The sequence below is a fragment of the Lissotriton vulgaris genome, chromosome 12, assembly GCF_964263255.1.
Source record: "Lissotriton vulgaris chromosome 12, aLisVul1.2, whole genome shotgun sequence".
NCBI classification, from domain to species: domain Eukaryota; kingdom Metazoa; phylum Chordata; class Amphibia; order Caudata; family Salamandridae; genus Lissotriton; species Lissotriton vulgaris.
In genome coordinates this window covers 599,490,743-599,510,433 of record NC_141700.1, presented here as the reverse complement: position 1 = coordinate 599,510,433, position 19,691 = coordinate 599,490,743, and the positions used below count along the sequence as shown (strand labels likewise).

Below are 19,691 nucleotides of genomic sequence, written 5' to 3'. Positions count from 1 at the left end.
TAACGTACTTTCCTTTTGGTATGCCACATAAGCCGTTTGTCTAACCTGGACCTTGAGGGAACCTTTTGTTTTTGAGTTACATATTGTTTGGTGCAGAAACCCACCACCATCTATTCCACCAAAGAAGTCATCCCTTTACATCCAAGATATTTCCATCCTCTTGCAAAAACGGTCTGTGGAAAAGTCCCTACTGGTCATAAAAGAATGGGAAGTTATAACCACTATTTTTGACAAAGCAAAACGGGCTGCTGAATGAACTCAGACTCATTCTATATCTCAAGATGGTGAACACATGGATTTGCAAAGAAGAATTTGGGATGTTGACACTGCAACAGGTGGTTTGGCTATGCTCAATTGATGTTAAAGATGCTTATTTTCAAAACATTGAAAGTTCCTGAGATTAATAGTGGGAAGCAGCCATTACCAGTACAAGGTCCTTCCTTGTAGCCTAAAGTTTGCACCCATGACCTGTTCAAAGACAATGGACATCATTGCAGCACGTTTCTGGAAGTTGAAGATCATCGTCTAGCCTTATCTAGATGTTTGGCTGATCAAGGCGTCACCATATCAATAAGTGTGCCATAATTACCTTATTGCAGTTACTACCGTCAACTAATTGGACCTGCACATCCGCCACGAAAAATCAGTTTCCACTGCAGTTTCTACATAAAATTGTTTCCTTTTAACAGTCCTCCTAAAATGTCGTAGTCTTAAGAAAACAGCTCATCCAACAGCGAACCCAATATAGTCTCTATTTGGTTGGATTTGCTCCCTGCATCTCCTGGTACCAAATGCACACCTCAATGTAAGAGTGCTACAACAACGGCTGGGGTATCAGTGGGGCCACTTTTCAGGTAAATGTGGAATTAGGTTCTAGGAAGGCATCCCAAGGCACATATTTGTAACAGAGGCCTCCTTCTCATGTTGAAGTGCTCACATGGATCATCTTCAGGTTCAAGCACATGGTCTCCGAGGGAACAAGTATATCACATCAGCCTGCTGGAGTTGAGGTTGGTGGACCTAGCCCTGAAAACGTTTCTTTCACCCTTCAAGATGGACTTCCTGTTTGTCCAAATGGACAACACAACAATCATGCATTACCTGAACAAGCAGGGCTAGGGAAGACCCAGAGCCTTGTCACTGGAGGCTGACTCTGACGACTGGAGATGGCTAATAGCCAACAAGATCAGGATTACAGCTGTCCACCTCTAGGGATCCAGAATGCTCAAGTAGACTCTTTGAGCATGACCATACAAAAAAACATTAATGGTTCAATAACTGTTCCATTTTGCGAGACATATTCTGCAATTGAGATTTCCCAAAAACAGACCTCTTCTGAAATAATAAAAGCAGCCCAAACATTGCTTTGAGATTCTACTATCCCTGGGCTGAACTTTTAATTCCCCTTGTGGAATCGGAGAAACTTTTAATTCTGCCAGTGGAATCGAAGGAATTTGGTAATGCCACGTTACCCTTGTAATGTGATATTACAGATACATTCCACTGCTTCGTCAGGGAAATTCATTTGCAGTGGTTGTTGTTTCTAAAACAGGGCTGAAAAAAGGAGCAGTTCCTCGATGTTTAAAAATCACTGTTAATCTGCAATGCTTTTAAACGTAGAGGAACTGCTTCTTCTTGAAGCCCTGTTTAGAAACCAAACTACTGTAGAGCATACCCCTCTGCTCAGTAATCACTGCAGAGCATGTAAGGGCGATGATGGGGAATGCACTGCAGTGATATCTGAACAGGGCAGGCAGAGGAAGCAGTCCCTCTATGTTTAAAAACCACTGCAGTGATTTTTAAATCTAGAGCATCTGCTCCCTCTTCCCACCGTGTTTAGACACACTATAGTGCATACCCCTCTGTGCATTACATATTCTGCAGTATTCATTGGAGAGTATGTAGGGATGCCAAGGGGTGTATGCTGCGGAGTGATATGCAGTGGTTTCTAAAGTTTAGAAAGCACTACATACCACTCTGCGGCGGTACCCTTATATACTATGCAGCATAATCACTGCATAGTAAGTAAGGGTGTTGAATAGTGTTTGGGTGCGCTATTATGCCCAAAATGCATCCTCTCATCCATTCTTGGATGCAAGAGTGCATTTTGTGCTAAGAAAATTGGGCCAAATACCCACTCTATCAATCTGCGGAATCTTGCAGAATTTTAATGTCATTCTGCAGAATTCAGTGGAATCAAACTCCACCAATTCTGCCCACCCCTAGATTTTACCAACTAGGGACAATAGGGAATGCCCTGTGGCTCAAGCAAATTTCTTGAAGCCTTTCCTCCCATTCTCCTATTACCAGCAGTAATCTATCTAGATGACCTACTTGAGGGACCGAATAATTCTTAATGCTGCAGAGTGACTTCGTCAATGGTGGTTCACAGACTTCCTCCATCTCTCTGAATGCCCACAAAGGAGGCTGCCATGCAGACCAGACCTTTTGCACATGTTTGTGGGCCAGATATTGCACCCCAATCTTCCACCCTTGAACTTGGCATCCTGTTTCCTGAACCCATACAACATGGCCAATTGAGTCTTCTTCAGGACTACATGGACCTGTTAGAAGAAGCTATAAGACCATCTGCGAAGGCCTCCTACTCCTTTAGGTGAAAAAGGTTTTGTATCTGGTGTGCTCAAAACAATTTTGACCCTACCACCTGCCAAGAAGAAGCACTGCTTCAATATCATCTTCGTTTGGCTACGGCAAAGCTGAAATTAAACTCTATTAATGTCCACCCTGCAGCAATTCATGCATACAGAATTTGTCCTTCACAAACATCTTTTTTCAAAATCCCTGTAGGAAAGAATTTGCTGTAGGGCATTAAGAAAGTTTTTCTTTTCCCTATTCAGGGACCTTCTGGTACATGGGAATGAAAAATTGTCCTTTTGTATCTCATAATTAGGTGCAGGCGGAATTTGCGTAGTCTCGCTCTTCAAAGCTCTGCGAAACGGTAAAAAATCTCTGCGAGCACGCAAAAGTTCAGTGAAAACACGTAATTGCTTGTTCCACCCGTTCGCGGTGCTTTTTTCCTGTTCGAGAACGCTGTTTGCGTGCTCGGGGAGAAATATCTTGCGAACACGCATTTTGAAAGCTCGAACAAGCAAAATGTTCTGCGAAGCTGCGGATTGTGCACTTTTTATTGCCAATTCCGTGGTCTCCGCGGAACGCAAAATTACCCAAATTCCGCGAGCAGAGTGGAATTTACCTCCCAGGCCTAATGTCATTAGCCCTCCCTTCGAGCCTATTCACAAGGCTTACTTAAAAGACCTTTCCTGGAAAGTTCCTTTTCCGTTAACAGTGACATCTTTGTGCAGAGTTAGTGAGATAAAGGCTCCATCTGCCCATGAACTGCACACAATATTTCATAGTAATAGTAGTAATGAGAACTTTCTATGTTCCTGCCTAAGGTCCGGACTTGCACGTTTAGAAAACTATTCCTTTTGGATTTTTTCAGAATCTCTTCTGCAGCAGAGAGGTACCTCCACACAGTTGATGTAAGAAGAGTTTTAAAGGTTTATCTGGATAAGACCAAAGACTTAAGTCCAAATAGTTATTTGTCAACCGTGATCCATTATGGACAGAGTTTACCATATGGCAACAATCACTGTCGCAATGTATTGTTTATTTAATTCTCCTGTACTATCAAAAAGCTGACGAAGATTTGCCCGGTAGACCAACTGTTCATTAAACCAGAGGCAAAAACACGTCTGCTGCTGCTTTGTTGAGAAATATTCCAATTTCTCCATAGCCACTCCCTGAGGTTTTTCACGCCGGCACTGATTACCAGACGCTACGATGAGGAACACGTTTATTAAGGACCTGTTATCCCTTCAATAGAGAGTCAATATTGCCTTCATCTAACTGCCTACTCTGTCTCACCACCTGAGTACAATATATCGTGATTGGTGTACTTTAACATTCGGAGACATGTTAACTGACTCTTTGTGCCCTGCGGGACCATATTCTTTGCTCCGAATACCTGTGTGGTCAAACACTCCACGCTGTGGGCCGATTTAGGACCAGGTCCAGCGTAGGCCATTTTTAGCCGAAAGCTTCATTGACTGCATAGGCCCACTTCATTCGTTCTCAGCACTCTGAGATTGGTGTACTTTAACATTCGGAGACATCTTAACTGCCTCTTTTTGCCCTGCGGGACCATATTCTTTGCTCCTAATACCTGTGTGGTCATACACTCCACGCTGCGGGCCGATTTAGGACCAGGTCCAGCCTAAGCTATTTTTAGCCGAAAGCTTCATTGACTGCAGTGCCCACTTCATTCTGTCTCAGCACTCTGAGATATGTTCTGTCAGCCCTGATGTTCAAATTTTTCTATACCTTTTAATTATTACATCTTGGGTCATTAATGCCCATGAAAATGTAACTTGTGCGCCCTGATGAAGGAAGCTATATGAAAAAGTCTCTGGCACTTTCCGAAACGCGCGTCAGCGCTTTCCGTGTGTGCTTTCTAGAGTGGTTCACTGTTTTAATGATTGTAATGTGCATTGTTATATGTCTCTGAATGTATTTTGGACCTTATGTCCATTGTCTCTTCATGTAATTTAATTGTTTTGGTTGAATTTCATTTTTGTGAACTTCTATTTACATTTGTTTGAACATTGGTATATTTAGGGGCTGCTCTTTTTTCTCTTTCGATGCTTAAAAGAAACACTAAGAAGCATTTCAACAAGAATAGCTTATTGTGATGTTTTTATGGATGTATGTTAATGAACTGTTTTGATATTTATTCTATCCTGTCCTACTCCCTTTTTTCATATAAAAAAAGAATATCATAAAAATAAAATGAAAAATCAATTTTGAAATTCTAGTGAACAAGTCTGTGGGCGTTATTTCACAAACTTTGGAATTTCTTGTCCTTTTTGATATCCAATGGGGACACCCTTTTCATGTTGTTGAGTATACTCCCTGAGGTCTGTTCACACCTTTACAAGACACAATTGTCTTGATTAAAATTCTAATGAAAATGACTACATTTGACTGTTCTCCTTGAGAAATCTCTTTGCCGAGTTCTACGGATCTGTTTTTTATTCCTTCCGTTGCAAATTATAGGGTGTGCTAGGTATTCTAGTCAGTGCTTATGATTATCCGTGGAGATTCCATGGAGGAGAATAAATGGATTCAGGAAATTTCCACCGACACCACAAGCAAACGTCCCTTCTCCTTTAGATAAAGTTGATTTATGCTTAAAATTGACTTTCAGCTCAAAAAGAACCGAGGTATGCGAGCTCCAGGGCATGATGAGACACTGGAAGACTAAGAACCCTTAGAGGCATAGCTGCGGCCTACAGAGCTACATTGTCCTGACCTTCCAACTCACTTTACAAGACAAGCCGCGGCAAAGCCAATGGGTCTCGCCTACTTTAGAGCAACTGGCTTTGTCGGTGTCTTTTAGCCATGTTGTACAGCAGCGTGGTTATTGTTTAGCATGGCTACAAGTTATTGGCGTAGAGGAGAGTGGAGTGGAGGGCCGTGGTGGGGCATAAACAATAGTGGAATAGTGTACAGTAGAGTAACATATAGAGGTGTGGAGTGGCATATAGTGGTGCAGAATGACATTGCGTGGAGTGAAGTGGTGTATAGTAAACTGGTGAAGAGTGGGGAGGAGTAGAGTTGCTTTGGGTTTAGTGGAATGTATTAAAGTGGAGTGGCGTAGAGTGGAGTAGCATAGAGTAGTACAGTTTGGGGTTTAAGTAACTAAAGCGTCAATAGAGACAGCAGGTAAGGTGAAAGTACCATAAATAGGAAGTCACATTCCTGTGTTAAAAGTAGAAAAGCACAGTGAATATCCCAGAATATCGAAATGTCTATGAAATATAAAAAATTGTGCATTGCAAGGAAGAACACGTACTTGTTCCATGGTCCTGGGAGGAACGAACACAAGAAAGGAAGGGAAGCCTCCAGGAGCTAAGCAATTGAAAGATTGCAAATGAGAGTTACCATGAAAACAACTAATGGTATGCTGTGGGTGGGTTGTAAGCTCACTGAATTGTAAATCATATTTCTCACAGTACAGCAACTGCGCTGTGAGACCTAAAAAAGGGGTATTTCATGCATTTATCTCATTAAAGAGTCCCGTGCAGGTATGCAAACTCAGCTACCATATGATCCCATGTTTTGTGTGACACCTGTCGATCCTGACTTTTGAGGCAACAGCATTTTCGTATAGTCGAACTTGTAGTTTTCCCTTTTATGAAGAAACATGTTGGCACAAACAGCTCAGCATGAAAAGTGCTATTACGTAAAATAAAAAGCCAGGATTGATTGGAAGTTATCATGCATGGCATAGAAGCAGTTGGCAGGTACTTGCACTTTACAGGTATCATTCACATGGTCAGCCCAGCACATCCCTACAAATGATGAACATCTTCAGATGTTCCTTAAAGTCATTCACAGTTAATGCAATTGTTCTTTAGGGGAGAGTGTAACTGGGAGTCTTGGTTAGGTCATCTATGCAAATGTGTTGTTGATTACATTAAGAGTCAGGAGCTGGTCCAAAGCGTAGCAATACTTAGAAATATTTTCATTTTTGCTTTACAATATAGACAGAAGGGAACCTAACGCAATCTTTCATAAGTACAGATATTTCTGTTCGCTGCTTCATGTTTCTCCTGTGCGGCTTTCAATGCATACATGTTTGGTCCACGTTGTAACTAAAGAACTGGTTACCACTTGTCAGGAAAGTCCCAGTATAAGCATTGGTTATGATCAGTAGTGTAATAAGGATGCCAGAGACTCTGGTGCATACAAGGAAAATGAAATGGTTCCTTTTGGTGCTGTTGATATAGTAAAGTACAAAACTTGTCAGGGTTCAATGGATCCATTAGGTCTCTGGCCCACTCTGCCACTGCACCTGCTGCATCAATGGGGGTTAGCCCCTGCTTATAGTTTGGCAAGCTCCAATAAGGATTATAGCCACGTTAAGTAATGCAGCAAACCATTAATTGTATCTGTGGAAGCGTGACGACCCCACCTCTGGGTAGTAGGTGCTATACATAAACTGCAATACAATATAAGCATCAGAATGTGAACTGGCGCTTCAGGTTCCACTCGTACGTCTCTCTCCCCTACACCCCTGGACATTCAGGGTGGAGTGGGTGCTAAGTTACACCAGAGAGCAAAGATGTCCGGTAGCACTTCTAGGCGTTGGTGCAGCTGCCGATCTACCCTGAATTGGAAGCTGCTGGAGGCACGAAGCTAGCAGTTCTGACACCGGAATCTCACAGAAGGCCATGGAAAAGTTGGAAACAAGCCAGTAAATGAACCTGTTGAACCCTGCCAAGGGTATGGCTTGGTTCTTAGAGCCCATGCACGAGCTGAGCAATAAAAAGTTCTGCCATGTAAAGCATGTAACAGACATCACATTCAGTATGATAAGGTCTCTTAAAAATGCACGAAGCATACTTCTTTAATATTTGACAAGATAAGCTAGGAGCAAGTGAAAACGTGCGCAATAATGTGAAGTGCTCTTTAATAAAGAAAAAAGTTGTTCCTGAAAAAGTTCCTAAAATGGGAATTGTGAATAGATGGTAGTAATTGTCCCATGTTCTTGTGGAGGGCTAAACACAGGAAGAGGCATGACGCATGCATGCCGTGGCAGATGGGGAGGAAGAATACAAGAGCGACAGAGCAGCCGACAAATGGAAAGCCTGCGGGCGGGCTGAAGCCCACAAAGTATATACAACAGTATATTCGAGACAGCACATGCGCTGTCTGGTGGAGACCTAAAAAAAGGGCATGTAAAAGGTGTTTTAAAAAGTCACGTTTCTTACTTTCTAGTGAAATTTCTTGATTGTATGTAATTTTCCATTTTTCTAAAGTACGTCTACGGAGTTGGCAATGTACCCGTATGCTGCTAAAGTGTACATATGTGTCACAAGTACTTCCTGCCCTTGACCAAATAATGGAAAGATGTGACACAAAACGTGACCTTGGAAGAATTAGTTATTAGATCAGTGGAGATTCCCCATAGTTGGGAACAGGATAACGTGTAAAAAACATTCCTTTCTCATCCATGAAAAACTGCTCTAAAATATATATATGTGTTTGTTTTTTATTCCTATTTATTTTATATATTAACTTTAATACCATCTATTTATTTTGCCTGCACTTTGGGTCCCCCTTTAGATGGCGATGTATTTTCTATCCCGTTTTTAAAGTTAGAAATTGTTTAAATAACATTGTAGCGGCCTGATTTGAGTGTTTTCATAAGTACTGATTTATTATTGTGCCCTTCACAAATAATTACAATAATAATAATGTATATAGCACAACTGAAAGGTTTCTTGTTTAAAAAACATTACACATGAAAAGGCCACATCAGTTAATTATTTTGAAATCTAATTTATTTAATGTAAGCATATGGCAGTCCTATTTTATTTTGCGGCATTTGCTTACAATAAAAAGAATACCCATTGCAGTTCGGCAAGGCCAGATCAATAGGCTTTGCCAATGCTTAATACTCTTGCTGGCAAGTAATACATTTAGTGTATTTATGGTACTTATGTAAAATGGTGATCATGCATTTTAATTATTTTATTTAATTTATAAAGTTTTATATAGCATTTGCATTTGTTATTTACCCCTCCAACCCCCCCCACCCCAACCCCTTAAATCTTATTTGAGACCATGTTGTTTATTTTTGGAGAGAAACTGAAAAAGTAATAGTTTTTAAATTTTGTTCTACAGAGATTTTGATGCTAACCTCTACCTGTGTGAAGAAGCTTTCGGTCTGCTGCCACTCAACACATTTGAAAGGCTCTCAAGTACATATCTTCTTTATCCGTACATATGTACCACCCTCATATTGGTGATAGTGGCAGTGATTGCTGCTTTTCTCAACCTTAGGTATTGTATTTATATGGTTTCAACTTTATTATTCAGGTGTTATTAATTAAATTATGGAACCAACTGAATAAAACAAAGGAAAATGTTTTTTTTGCCACAAGTGTGTTGGTCTAGTGTTCGTCTCACATAAAAGATGGCACTAAGTCAGTAATAAGAGTTATCTTTACTGACAGGTGAACATATTTGAGGTGTTGTCATATTAGCTATAAAAAAATGTGGTAGACAATTTTTTTTTGTAAATAAGACTTTATTTACTGAAATCATATCTCTGATAGAGACATCCAGCCGCTGATTCCTCATCTTTGAACTTCCAGGCGTTAACCTGAATCTGGAAATTTTTTGATAGCAGTACACATGCACGCCGGTAGCTGGCATCGTTCGATTCTGCATGAAGTCTTCATTTTTGTGGTCGTCGTGCTGTCCGCGTTGTCAATATAGCGCCACTCCGACATTGGTTCCTTTCTTTCCACGCCAGCCAGTGCAGATCTGAGGAGTGCTACAGCTTGTCTTTTTTTGACCAACCTTTTTCAACTTTTTGTTGACTTTTTTTTGCTGTGTTAGGATGTCTCGAAAGAAGACCTTTGGGTTCAAGCCATGTGGCGCCTGTCACCATACCACTTCAGTCACAGACCCCTATCTTGTTTGTCTCTGGTGCCTAGAGCATGACATGAAGTCGTGCTCCAGTTGCCGGACCATGGCGCCATAGGCTTTGAGGGAGCGGTCCCTAAATCTGATTGCGGTCCGGAATCAGGCGTCAAGGAGCTCACTTTGTCTATTTCGTTCCCGATCTCGATCGAGAGGAAGGTCCCGAGCACTGCTCAGGAGGGTCGAAGTGCTCTTCCTCAATGTCATTGGGGTCCGGTAAGAGGCACCACAAGAAATCGAAGTGTGCTTAGACTTCGCACCGTCCGTCATGTGACAAGACAGAGGAACCTCTGTGTTCGATGGCCCACTCTGCGGAGAGGGTGCCTGGGTCTGCTCCGCGTTTATTTCCCTTTCCGGGGCCGGAAGTGCAACCCATCCAACTAAAAGAATTTTATGACACCATTTGCACCATATTTGGGCGGCCTAACCCTGCCGGTGCGCCTTCGGGCCCCGCTGGGTCAGATGAAGCAGGACCCATAGGTTCCGCGCCTCCGGCGCCACTGCCTCCTACGGGACCCGTTCCTGGGTCTGGACTGGCATGGATCATACCACTGCGACCTTCCCTGGAGCTTCGTCCAGTGCTGAGATGCTCGGTGTCACCGGCGCGCATCTGCAGCACTTTCCCACTTGACACAGAGCTGGTCGTGCATCCACCAACTAGGTGACTGGCGCAGACGGAGCCATATGGCTTCATGCTGTTCAGCCTGCCCTATTCTGAAGGGTTAGGAATGGATGAGTAGGATTCGGAGGGGGAGCAGGATTCCTTGGAAATCCCTCAACCTAGAGATATGGACTGGTATGAGGAACTGGGTGATGTGAGCGGCCTGGACACCTCCCCGATTCTGGCATTGCTGTCTCCCCCTAACCTGGCTATGGAGGAGGGGGCATCATTTGCAGTGGTGGTGCCTAGGGCTGTGGAGGTCTTAAGCCTGCAGCTTCCTATGGTGGCAGTCAAGACTAACGTCTAGACAGAGGTCGTGCAGCCTGGTGTCTCTATCTCGGAACCCTTGCTGCCTTTCAGCAAGGCCTTATCGAGCGTTCTTCTGGGTACCGGGTCCAAGCCAAGCACAGGGGCTGCTGTGAACAGAACGATTGCCTGCTGTCACTGCCTTGCACCAGGCAACCCAGCTTTTCTCATTGCCCCCCCCCTCCCCCCCTCCCACTAAGCTTGGTGGTCCAAGCTTCCACTTCCTGTGGCGCCTTCCCTTCTGCACCCTCGGACAGAGAATCCGAAAAACTGGAAAGCTTCAGGAAGAACATTTTCTTTTCCACCAGTCTAGCATTGCGGTTGGTGAACACCACGTGCCTTTTGGGATGCCATTCCCATTTGATATGGGATTTGGTTGCGCTGGTGCTGCCCAGAGTCTCGGGGGACCAGATTCTACTCGCCCAAGCTATTTCAGACCAGAGAGATGCAGCGAAGTTCACCATCCACTGTGGCTTGGACATGACAGACTTGCTAGGCAGAATGATTTCCTTGACATTGGCCAGACGGCGTCCTGCCTGGCTGAGGACGTCTGGATTTTCACAGGATTTCCAGGGAAATCTTATGGACATGCCCTTTGATGACTCCTGTCTCATGGGCTATGGCTAAGTCCTTAGGCCTCAACTCAACATCCCGGCCTGTGACCAACCCTACTCTGCCCAGAGAGTCCAGCAAGTTCTGCACCTTCTGCGGGGCTGTGGACACGGTTCTCCATGACCCAGAGGTTCGGGGGGCCGGAAGTCGAGCCAAGCCACAATCCCTTCCTCCATCGCAAAACTTTTCTAGTCTGATTCCTCCCCCCCCTCCCGGATCAAAAACGTCCAGTTGGTGTCAGGATATGCCATCACCTCCACCACTGGCAGAACATCAGCTCAGAAAGGTGGGTGTTGAAAATAGTCTGAAGAGACTACTTCCTACCCTTTGAGACTACCCATCCATCCATGCCTCTAGCTTATGACCGGCTGACGGAGGATCACCTTGCCCTACTCTGCGAGGAAGTAAAGACTTCCTCTGCCAAAGGAGCTATACAGAGGGTTCCTGTGCCAGAAATAGGCTGCAGTTGTTATTCCTGCTATTTTCTGGTTTCATAGAAGGACAGAGACCTTTGTCCTATTCTTGACCTCCGAGCCCTAAACTACTTTCCCAAGAAAGAGAAGTTCAGGATGCTCACCCTTGCTCTGTTCATGTCTGGCCTTGATCCGGGAGACTTGATGATAGTGTTGGACTTGCAGGACGCCTATTTCCATATTCCCGTCATGCATGCTCATCGTCGCTACCTGAGGTTTACGGTGGGTCACAAGCATTTTCACTTTGCCATGCTCCCCTTTGGCCTCACCAGTGCCCTTCTGGTGTTCACAAAGGTGATGCCGGTGGTTGCAGCCCATCTGCGAGTATCAGTGGTTCCAGTCTTTCCCTATATCGAGGACTGGTTACTGATGGTGGGCTCGTCCCAAGCAGTTGCCTCCCACCTCCAGAATATGGCAAACCTCCTGCACTCACTTGGATTCACTATCAACATTCCGAAGTCATTCCTGACTCCCTCCTAGATGCCCCCTTTCCGAGCAATTCCTCCAGTGCGGCGAGTCCACAATATTTGGTTTATGATACGGATGTTTGAGCCTCTATCCTGGATATCAGTGAGAATGACTCTGAGGCTGTTGGGCCTCATGACCTCCTGCATCCTGCTTGTGGACTATGCCAGATGGCACATGTGAGCTCTGCAGTGGGACCTGAAGTTCCAATGGGTACAGCATCAGGGAAATCTCATCGACCTGGTTCAGATATCGGAAGGCACTTTGAGAGACCTGCAGTGGTGGCTAACTAACCGCGATTGGGTTATAGGCAGACCCCTCTCCCACTCAGAGTAGTGACTGATGCATCTCTTCTGGGATGGGGCGGCCATCTGGGGAGGTGGAGATCAACCTGTTGGAGCTTTGAGCAGTCCAGTTGGCACTGAATGCTTTTTTACCATCCATCAAGGGAAGGCTACTTCAGGTGTTTCCGGACAACACTACTGCCATGTGGTACTGCAACAAACAGGACGGTGTGGGGTTGTGGACCCTCTGTCAAGAGGCCCTGCGTCTCTGGACCTCACTGGGACAATAGGGCATTTCCCTGGTGGTTCAATCTCTGGCTGGTTTAGTGAACACCCGAGTGGACAAACTCAGCTGACGGTGCCGTGCCGATCATGAGTGGCGTCTCCATCCAGAAGTGGTGCAAGGACTCTTTCAGTGGTGGTAAGAGCCTTCGTTAGATCTTTTCGCCTCTGAAGAGTTTGTGCTATGTTAGCAGTTTTGCGCGTTGGAGTTTCCACTCTTTTCGCCGCAAGTGGCACTCAGACCTCCTGTACTCCTTTCCGCCCAAACCACTCCTGCCCAGAGTGCTCGAGAGCGGCCGAACACAAGTCGTTCTTGTGGGTCCGGACTGGGTACAGAGAGTCTGGTATCCCGAGCTTCTGGCAATGAGCACTGATCCTCTGCGTTCAGACTGCCCCTTTGGGAGGATCTTCTATTGCAGCAGCAGGGGAGAGTTCTCCACCCAAACCTGTTTACTCTCTGCCTACTTGCGTGGAGATGGAGCGGCACAGTTGACAACTTTTGACCTTCCTGTCGAAGCCTGCAAAGTTATCATGGCAGCTAGGCATCTCTCCAGAAGTCGATATAGGCCTGCCGATGGAACACATTTTGTAAATATTGTACAGATAGGTCTATTGACCGCCTATCTGCCTCTCTGTCAGATGTTGTCCTGTTTATTCTTTCCTAGGCCCAGCAGGGCTCTGCTCTGGGCACTCTGAAGGGCTACCTTTCGGTCCTATCTGCCTATCTTTGGCTGCCAAATCAGCCTTCACTTTTTATATCCCCGCTTGTGCAGAGGTTTTTGAAGGGGTTAGCCTATTTATACCCCCTTTATTATGCCACAGTGGGACCTTAACGTGGTTCTTACCTTTTTGATATGCGCACCAATTTAGCCGCTGCACAACTGCCTTCTATTGCTGCTTACTATCAAAACAGCCTTTTTTGTGACACCTCTGTCAGGAGGGTGAGAGAACTGCAGGCACTGTCATCACATCCTCCTTACCTGACTGTCTTTCCGGACTAAGAGGTACTCCGGACTAGAGCATCTTTCCTGCCTAAGGTGGTAACACCCTTCCATTTGGGACAGTATGTTACGCTGGCCACTTTCTATGCACCTCCGCATCCTTCTAAGGAGAAGCGTCTCCATCGTCTGGACCCAAAAGAGCATTGTCGTTCTACCATTATCGCACCAAAGAGTTCCGGGTGCATGACCAACTCATTATACGGTACGTTAGAGCAAAGAAGGGGCATGCTGTCCAAAAGCGGACCATATCATGGTGGGTTATCCTCTGTATCGAAATATGTTTCGCGTTGGCGAAGAAACAATCTCCTGAAGGCCTTAGGGCCCATTCTACTAGGGCAAAGGCAGCCACCACAGCGCTCCAGCGTGGTGTTCCAGTTGCTGATATCTGCCAAGCGGCCACATGGATATTTTTAGGTCGAGCGTAGCGTTAGCGTAGCGATGGACCTTTTGTTGGTGTGTTAGGGGGAATGTGAGACAGCGATCGCCCACGCGCCTCGCTGTCTCAGATTCCTCCTCGTGGGCGCGCACGGTGCCGTGCCCATGTTCCCGTGCGCACACAGCCAGCCTCCACACCACACAGACTGAAACACACGCCTGCTGGTTACTTTCACTTTCCATCCCCCCACCAGTCATCGGGCTCTTTTTACACACACACGCATGCATGCATACATACATACACACACACACACACACACACACACACGCGCACACACAGACGTGCGCACACACGTGCACAAACACACAGACACACTCCCCCCCCCCCCCACACACACACGCACACACACACACGCACACACACACACGCACACACACACACACACACACACACACACACACACACACACACACAAACACACACACACACACACACGCGCACACACACATCGCCCCCCCCTCCCTCACACCCCACTCACCGAGTTCTTTTCCTGTGTCCCTCTCTCCCTCGGCAGGCAGCGGGTCATTCTCAGCAGCAGGCGGGGCTCTCCACGAGCACGGGAGCCCCGCTAGCTGACACGCAAATCTTCCGGCTGACGGGCACAGGAGCGCTTCAGCACAGGAGCGCGGGGTAGGCTCCCGTCTGCTTCCTGTCTTTTTGTGGCCCCGCCCCGTCCCAACACAGGTTGCCTGGCTTCCTGTTCAAGCCGGGCTGCGTCAGTGAGTTTTTAATATCTTTTAGTAGCTGTCTGTAAACGGGAAATACGTTTTATTTTTAAAAAGGATCTGTGTGAAGATTAAATGCTTCTGACAGAGGTATTTTAAGTGAAGTTTGATTTTTACAGAGCCAACTCTCTAATTGCGAACCTCAGCCAAAAGCTTCTCATTAAAAGGGTCCTTAACTGCACAGAGAAACATGATCCGTCTCTGTTTGGACGAGAACAGCCAGGTGCTGAAATCTTAAAAGGTGAAACAATTTTGCATTAGGATTCATGAATCTGATTGTAATGATTCTAACTTTGATTAGATGTCTGATTACCTGCACATATGACAGTGAAAGTAAACATGTATTTCAGCAGTCAAATTGACTATACATTGGACGTTCATAAACATATATGGAGCATCCAGTCAAATGAAGGGACACGACAGAAGTGTAAAATTAATAAATCTTTCAAAAAATATTTTTCATTAATTTTGCACTAGGCACCAGGCTAGTCTGCCAATTTTCAGTTCTGTTAGTATTGCAACTCCTAGCATATGCTTTGCTTGTTGTTCTTCAGAGGATTATAGCAGTTAAGTACACTGATAGGCACTTTACTCTTTCCAAAATGCAAGCCAAGCCTTTTACGCATAGGGCAGTGCTTCTTCTTAGACAAGGGTATTTTGTGTCTGTTATGATTCTATCATTCCGCATCTGGGACTCTGTAAATGGGCCAACTGCAGCCCAGGAATCACACTAGAACTCATGCAATGTCCCTGTAAGATGTCCTCCTGCATACCATTTCAATCTTGGACACAGTGGAAAACCTAGTTTTGCTTCTATGGACGACAGATTCCATACCACACATTCACCCAACATCCACTATTGAATGCTTTAAATGGGACTAGCCCTGCTATTCCTCAGCAGTGGATTCTCTCTACCAGGGCTTGTGAGAGATGAGAATTGCACACATCCGTGACAAGTCTTGTGCTGCCTAATCATGTGACTTGACCCAGGCTTTGCTGCTGCCTGGATTTGCTTATAAGCTGTCATAGCCTGAAGCTCTTTGTTAGTGCATTGATGTTGGAACCTCTGTGTACTAGAACTCTTGTTGCCTGTTTTCTTGACCAGTTCCTACATTGCGTCTGCCAGAGTCTGTGTCCTGTTACATTGCAGCTTTCTGCAGATCTTCTCCCAGCTCTCCCAAGCATTTTGCCTCTGGGCTGCTCCTTTTCTAATTTGTTCCTGGTTTAGTCCTTCTGCCTCAGCTAACATTTCCCTTTGCTTATTAATTTGGTTTCTATTGTACCCCCTGTATTAGCGCTGGTGTCATATTCTTAACTGATTCTTCAAGTGCTCTCAGGGGCACCACCACATCACTCAGGGGCACCACCACATCACTCAGGGGCACCACCACATCACTCAGGGACACCACCACGTCACTCAGGGACACCACCACGTCACTCTGGGACACCACCACGTCACCACCACGTCACTCTGGGACACCACCACGTCACCACCACGTCACTCTGGGACACCACCACATCACTCGGGGACACCACCACAAAATTCGGGGACACCACCACATTACTCGGGGACACCACCACATCACTCGGGGACACCACCACATCACTCGGGGACACCACCACATCACTCGGGGGCACCACCACATCACTCAGGGACACCACCACGTCACTCAGGGACACCACCACGTCACTCTGGGACACCACCACGTCACCACCACGTCACTCTGGGACACCACCACGTCACCACCACGTCACTCTGGGACACCACCACATCACTCGGGGACACCACCACAAAATTCGGGGACACCACCACATTACTCGGGGACACCACCACATTACTCGGGGACACCACCACATTACTCGGGGACACCACCACATTACTCGGGGACACCACCACATCACTCGGGGACACCACCACATCACTCGGGGACACCACCACATCACTCGGGGACACCACCACATCACTCGGGGACACCACCACATCACTCGGGGACACCACCACATCACTCGGGGACACCACCACATCACTCGGGGACACCACCACATCACTCGGGGACACCACCACATCACTCGGGGACACCACCACATCACTCGGGGACACCACCACATCACTCGGGGACACCACCACATCACTCGGGGACACCACCACATCACTCGGGGACACCACCACATCACTCAGGGACACCACCACACCACCCACGGGCACCACCACATCACTCAGGGGCACCACTCAGGGGCACTACCACATCACTCAGGGACACCACCACGTCACTCTGGGACACCACCACGTCACTCTGGGACACCACCACGTCACTCTGGGACACCACCACGTCACTCTGGGACACCACCACGTCACTCTAGGACACCACCACGTCACTCTAGGACACCACCACATCCCTCTAATACACCACCACATCGCTCTAATACACTACCACATCACTCTAATGCACCACCACATCACTCTAATGCACCACCACATCACTCATCCCAACCACATCATCACTCAGCACCACAACAGCACTATCCTTGCTTGCCCAAGATCAGAAAGCAAGCACACCGAACCAGCACCTCCTCACCACTTCTTGTCAGCCAATAGCAACCCCCATGCCCAGCATACACAGAGAACTACACTGCTATGGCACAGCACTACCAACTGCCTGCCTTCCTGCCCCTACAATGTTACCCCGCGGTGCAGCCACAGGACAGTGGCTACAATGCCCGTGTCTGCCCCGCAACACATTGTTCCTGCCATGGAGGTTTCCCACAACCGGGTGCAGTTAATAAGTACAGGGACCCAAGGATATGTGGCAGCGCAGAATAAGAACGGACGTGGTACAGGTAGGCTTTTTTAAATTTATTTATTAGTTTTCACTTTTATATAGCGCAAACTTTACCCGCAGGTATCAGAGCGTTTTAAATCAGCATGCTTATAACAAGCAAGACTAGCACGCTATATTACTTCCAACTTTGCTTAGCATAAGCAACAGCTAACCATTCACAAACAATGTTTATATACCAATTGCAAATTAAAAAAAAATAATAATGCAAAGCATTGTCATTTACAATGCCAGTAACTCAAACTTTAATGCTGCGAGACCTATTGCATTGTAAATGCTTGTTGTATGTGTCAGCCAGACACTATTGCCTGGATCCTCTGGTTCCCAGGGCGGGTCTGTTTGGTCACTCTGTCTTGCAGAATTTTCTGGATTAAAGCTTTTCCGCAGTCCCACTACCGGGGAAGGTATTGCTTGGGTATCTGTTTAATGGTAAGGAAGCTGCAGCGAGATGTCTCTATCGGATGGACAAGGTACTTCCTTTCGGTAATGACTTTTCTGGTAGAGACATGACCTAGCTGCAGATTCCTTACCGACCCATCCATCCTTCCCACACTGCAGAATAGTTTTTTTGTGTCAGAGTTGTTCACCTTTAGGGCCCTAGTTACTTTTGTAACACAAGGTAGATGGCGTGAAAAGTTGTGAAAAGTACTGATGTCAGCACGCCGAAGTGGCAGTTATATTGACAATGCGGATGTCACAACAACATGAACACTGCGAAGTCGCATGGGATCAACCAACGCCAAATACCGGTGCACAGGGGTACTGCTATCAAAAATCTTCCGGATCCTGCCTGACGCCTAGAAGTTCAAAGGTAAGGAATCTGCAGCCAGATCATTTCTGTACCAGATAAGGCGTTACCAAAGGTAAGTAACTTGTCCTATAATAATAATAATAATAATTACATTTGTAAAGCGCCTGGTTAAACTGAGACCAGTGTGTCCCTGCGCTACAGTATCAACCGAAAAACAGCAAAAACAACCAAAAAAGACCAGGGCAATAATTTAAGAAGCTGGGAATAAGTGTGTCTTCAGACCTTTCCTAAAAATGAGCTTAGAACTCTCTAGCCGGAGTGCCTGAGGAAGCGAATTCCACAACTGAGCTGCCAAATAACAGAACGAGCGTCCACCCATCCTGGCTCTTTTAATGCATGCACCCTACCTGTTCCACTGGACCTTAGCGATCTAGTAGGTGCATAGGGAGTTAAAAGACCATACAAATATGCAGGTCCTTTTCTTTGTAAAATACGATGGCTCTCATGGTGGAGAAGTGTGGCTCAATGGTTAGAGCGGCAGACCGTGATGCAGAGGTATGGCCCGGGACCAGGGTTCAATTCCCGCCTCGGCGGGTCTTGGGCTCAATTTCCTGGGACCTGATAATTTTTGCCTCGGTGCCTATTCTAATCATGGGTCCCACTCTGCAACTCTGGGCAATAGCTTGCTTAATCTCCACAACGGCCCCAACAGCGCTGGGATGCCTGGCTTCACCTTGGGGGTGCCCAGGAGTGGACATTTCACAGGGAAAAGCCAGGAAGGGTTCCACAGCGGTATGCGTTACAGCGCCAGGACACCACAGTTGAGGTATTAGTGCGCTTTACAAGTACAAATTACATTTACATTTACACAGAGCCTTGAATTTCACTCTTTCGCTGATAGGGAGCCAGTGCAAGGACGCCAGCGCCCTTGTCACCGAGGCGCTCTTTGGGAGCATGAGAATTAATCTTGCCGCTGCATTTTGAATGCATTGCAAGCGCCGCAGGCCTCTGACCGGAGCACCCAGGTACAAAAGTTTGCCATAGTCCAGTCCATGTTACCAGCGCGTGAACAAGAATTTTCCTTCATTCCGTGGGAAGGGCGTCAAGGGTTTTCCGAAGTCTCCTCAGAATACCAAAGCAAGCGCCTGCCACCCGCCCAATGTGGTAGTCAAAGGACAGCTTATTATCCACCCAAATCCCCAAGGTTCTTGGCATGCTCGCAGGGTATGGGAGTGGGGCCCAACGACTGAGGCCACCACGCCGAGGACCATACTGAAGGGGCCTTGCCTATCACCAGTACCTCGGTTTTACTACCATTCAACCTCAGGCAGTTGTTTGCCAT

General features: G+C 46.4%; 1 protein-coding gene across 3 annotated transcripts in view; it reads left to right on the top strand.

The window, feature by feature from the left end:
- The window catches only part of DPY19L3 (dpy-19 like C-mannosyltransferase 3), a 472,263-nt gene that overhangs the window by 276,771 nt on the left and 175,801 nt on the right, over positions 1 to 19,691 (top strand). For all 3 annotated transcript variants that reach the window (XM_086945460.1, XM_086945459.1, XM_086945461.1), the window contains one exon: positions 8,713 to 8,871. In XM_086945460.1, coding sequence (XP_086801586.1) covers positions 8,713 to 8,871 — 159 coding nt within the window. The remainder of the gene's footprint in view (positions 1 to 8,712; positions 8,872 to 19,691) is intronic.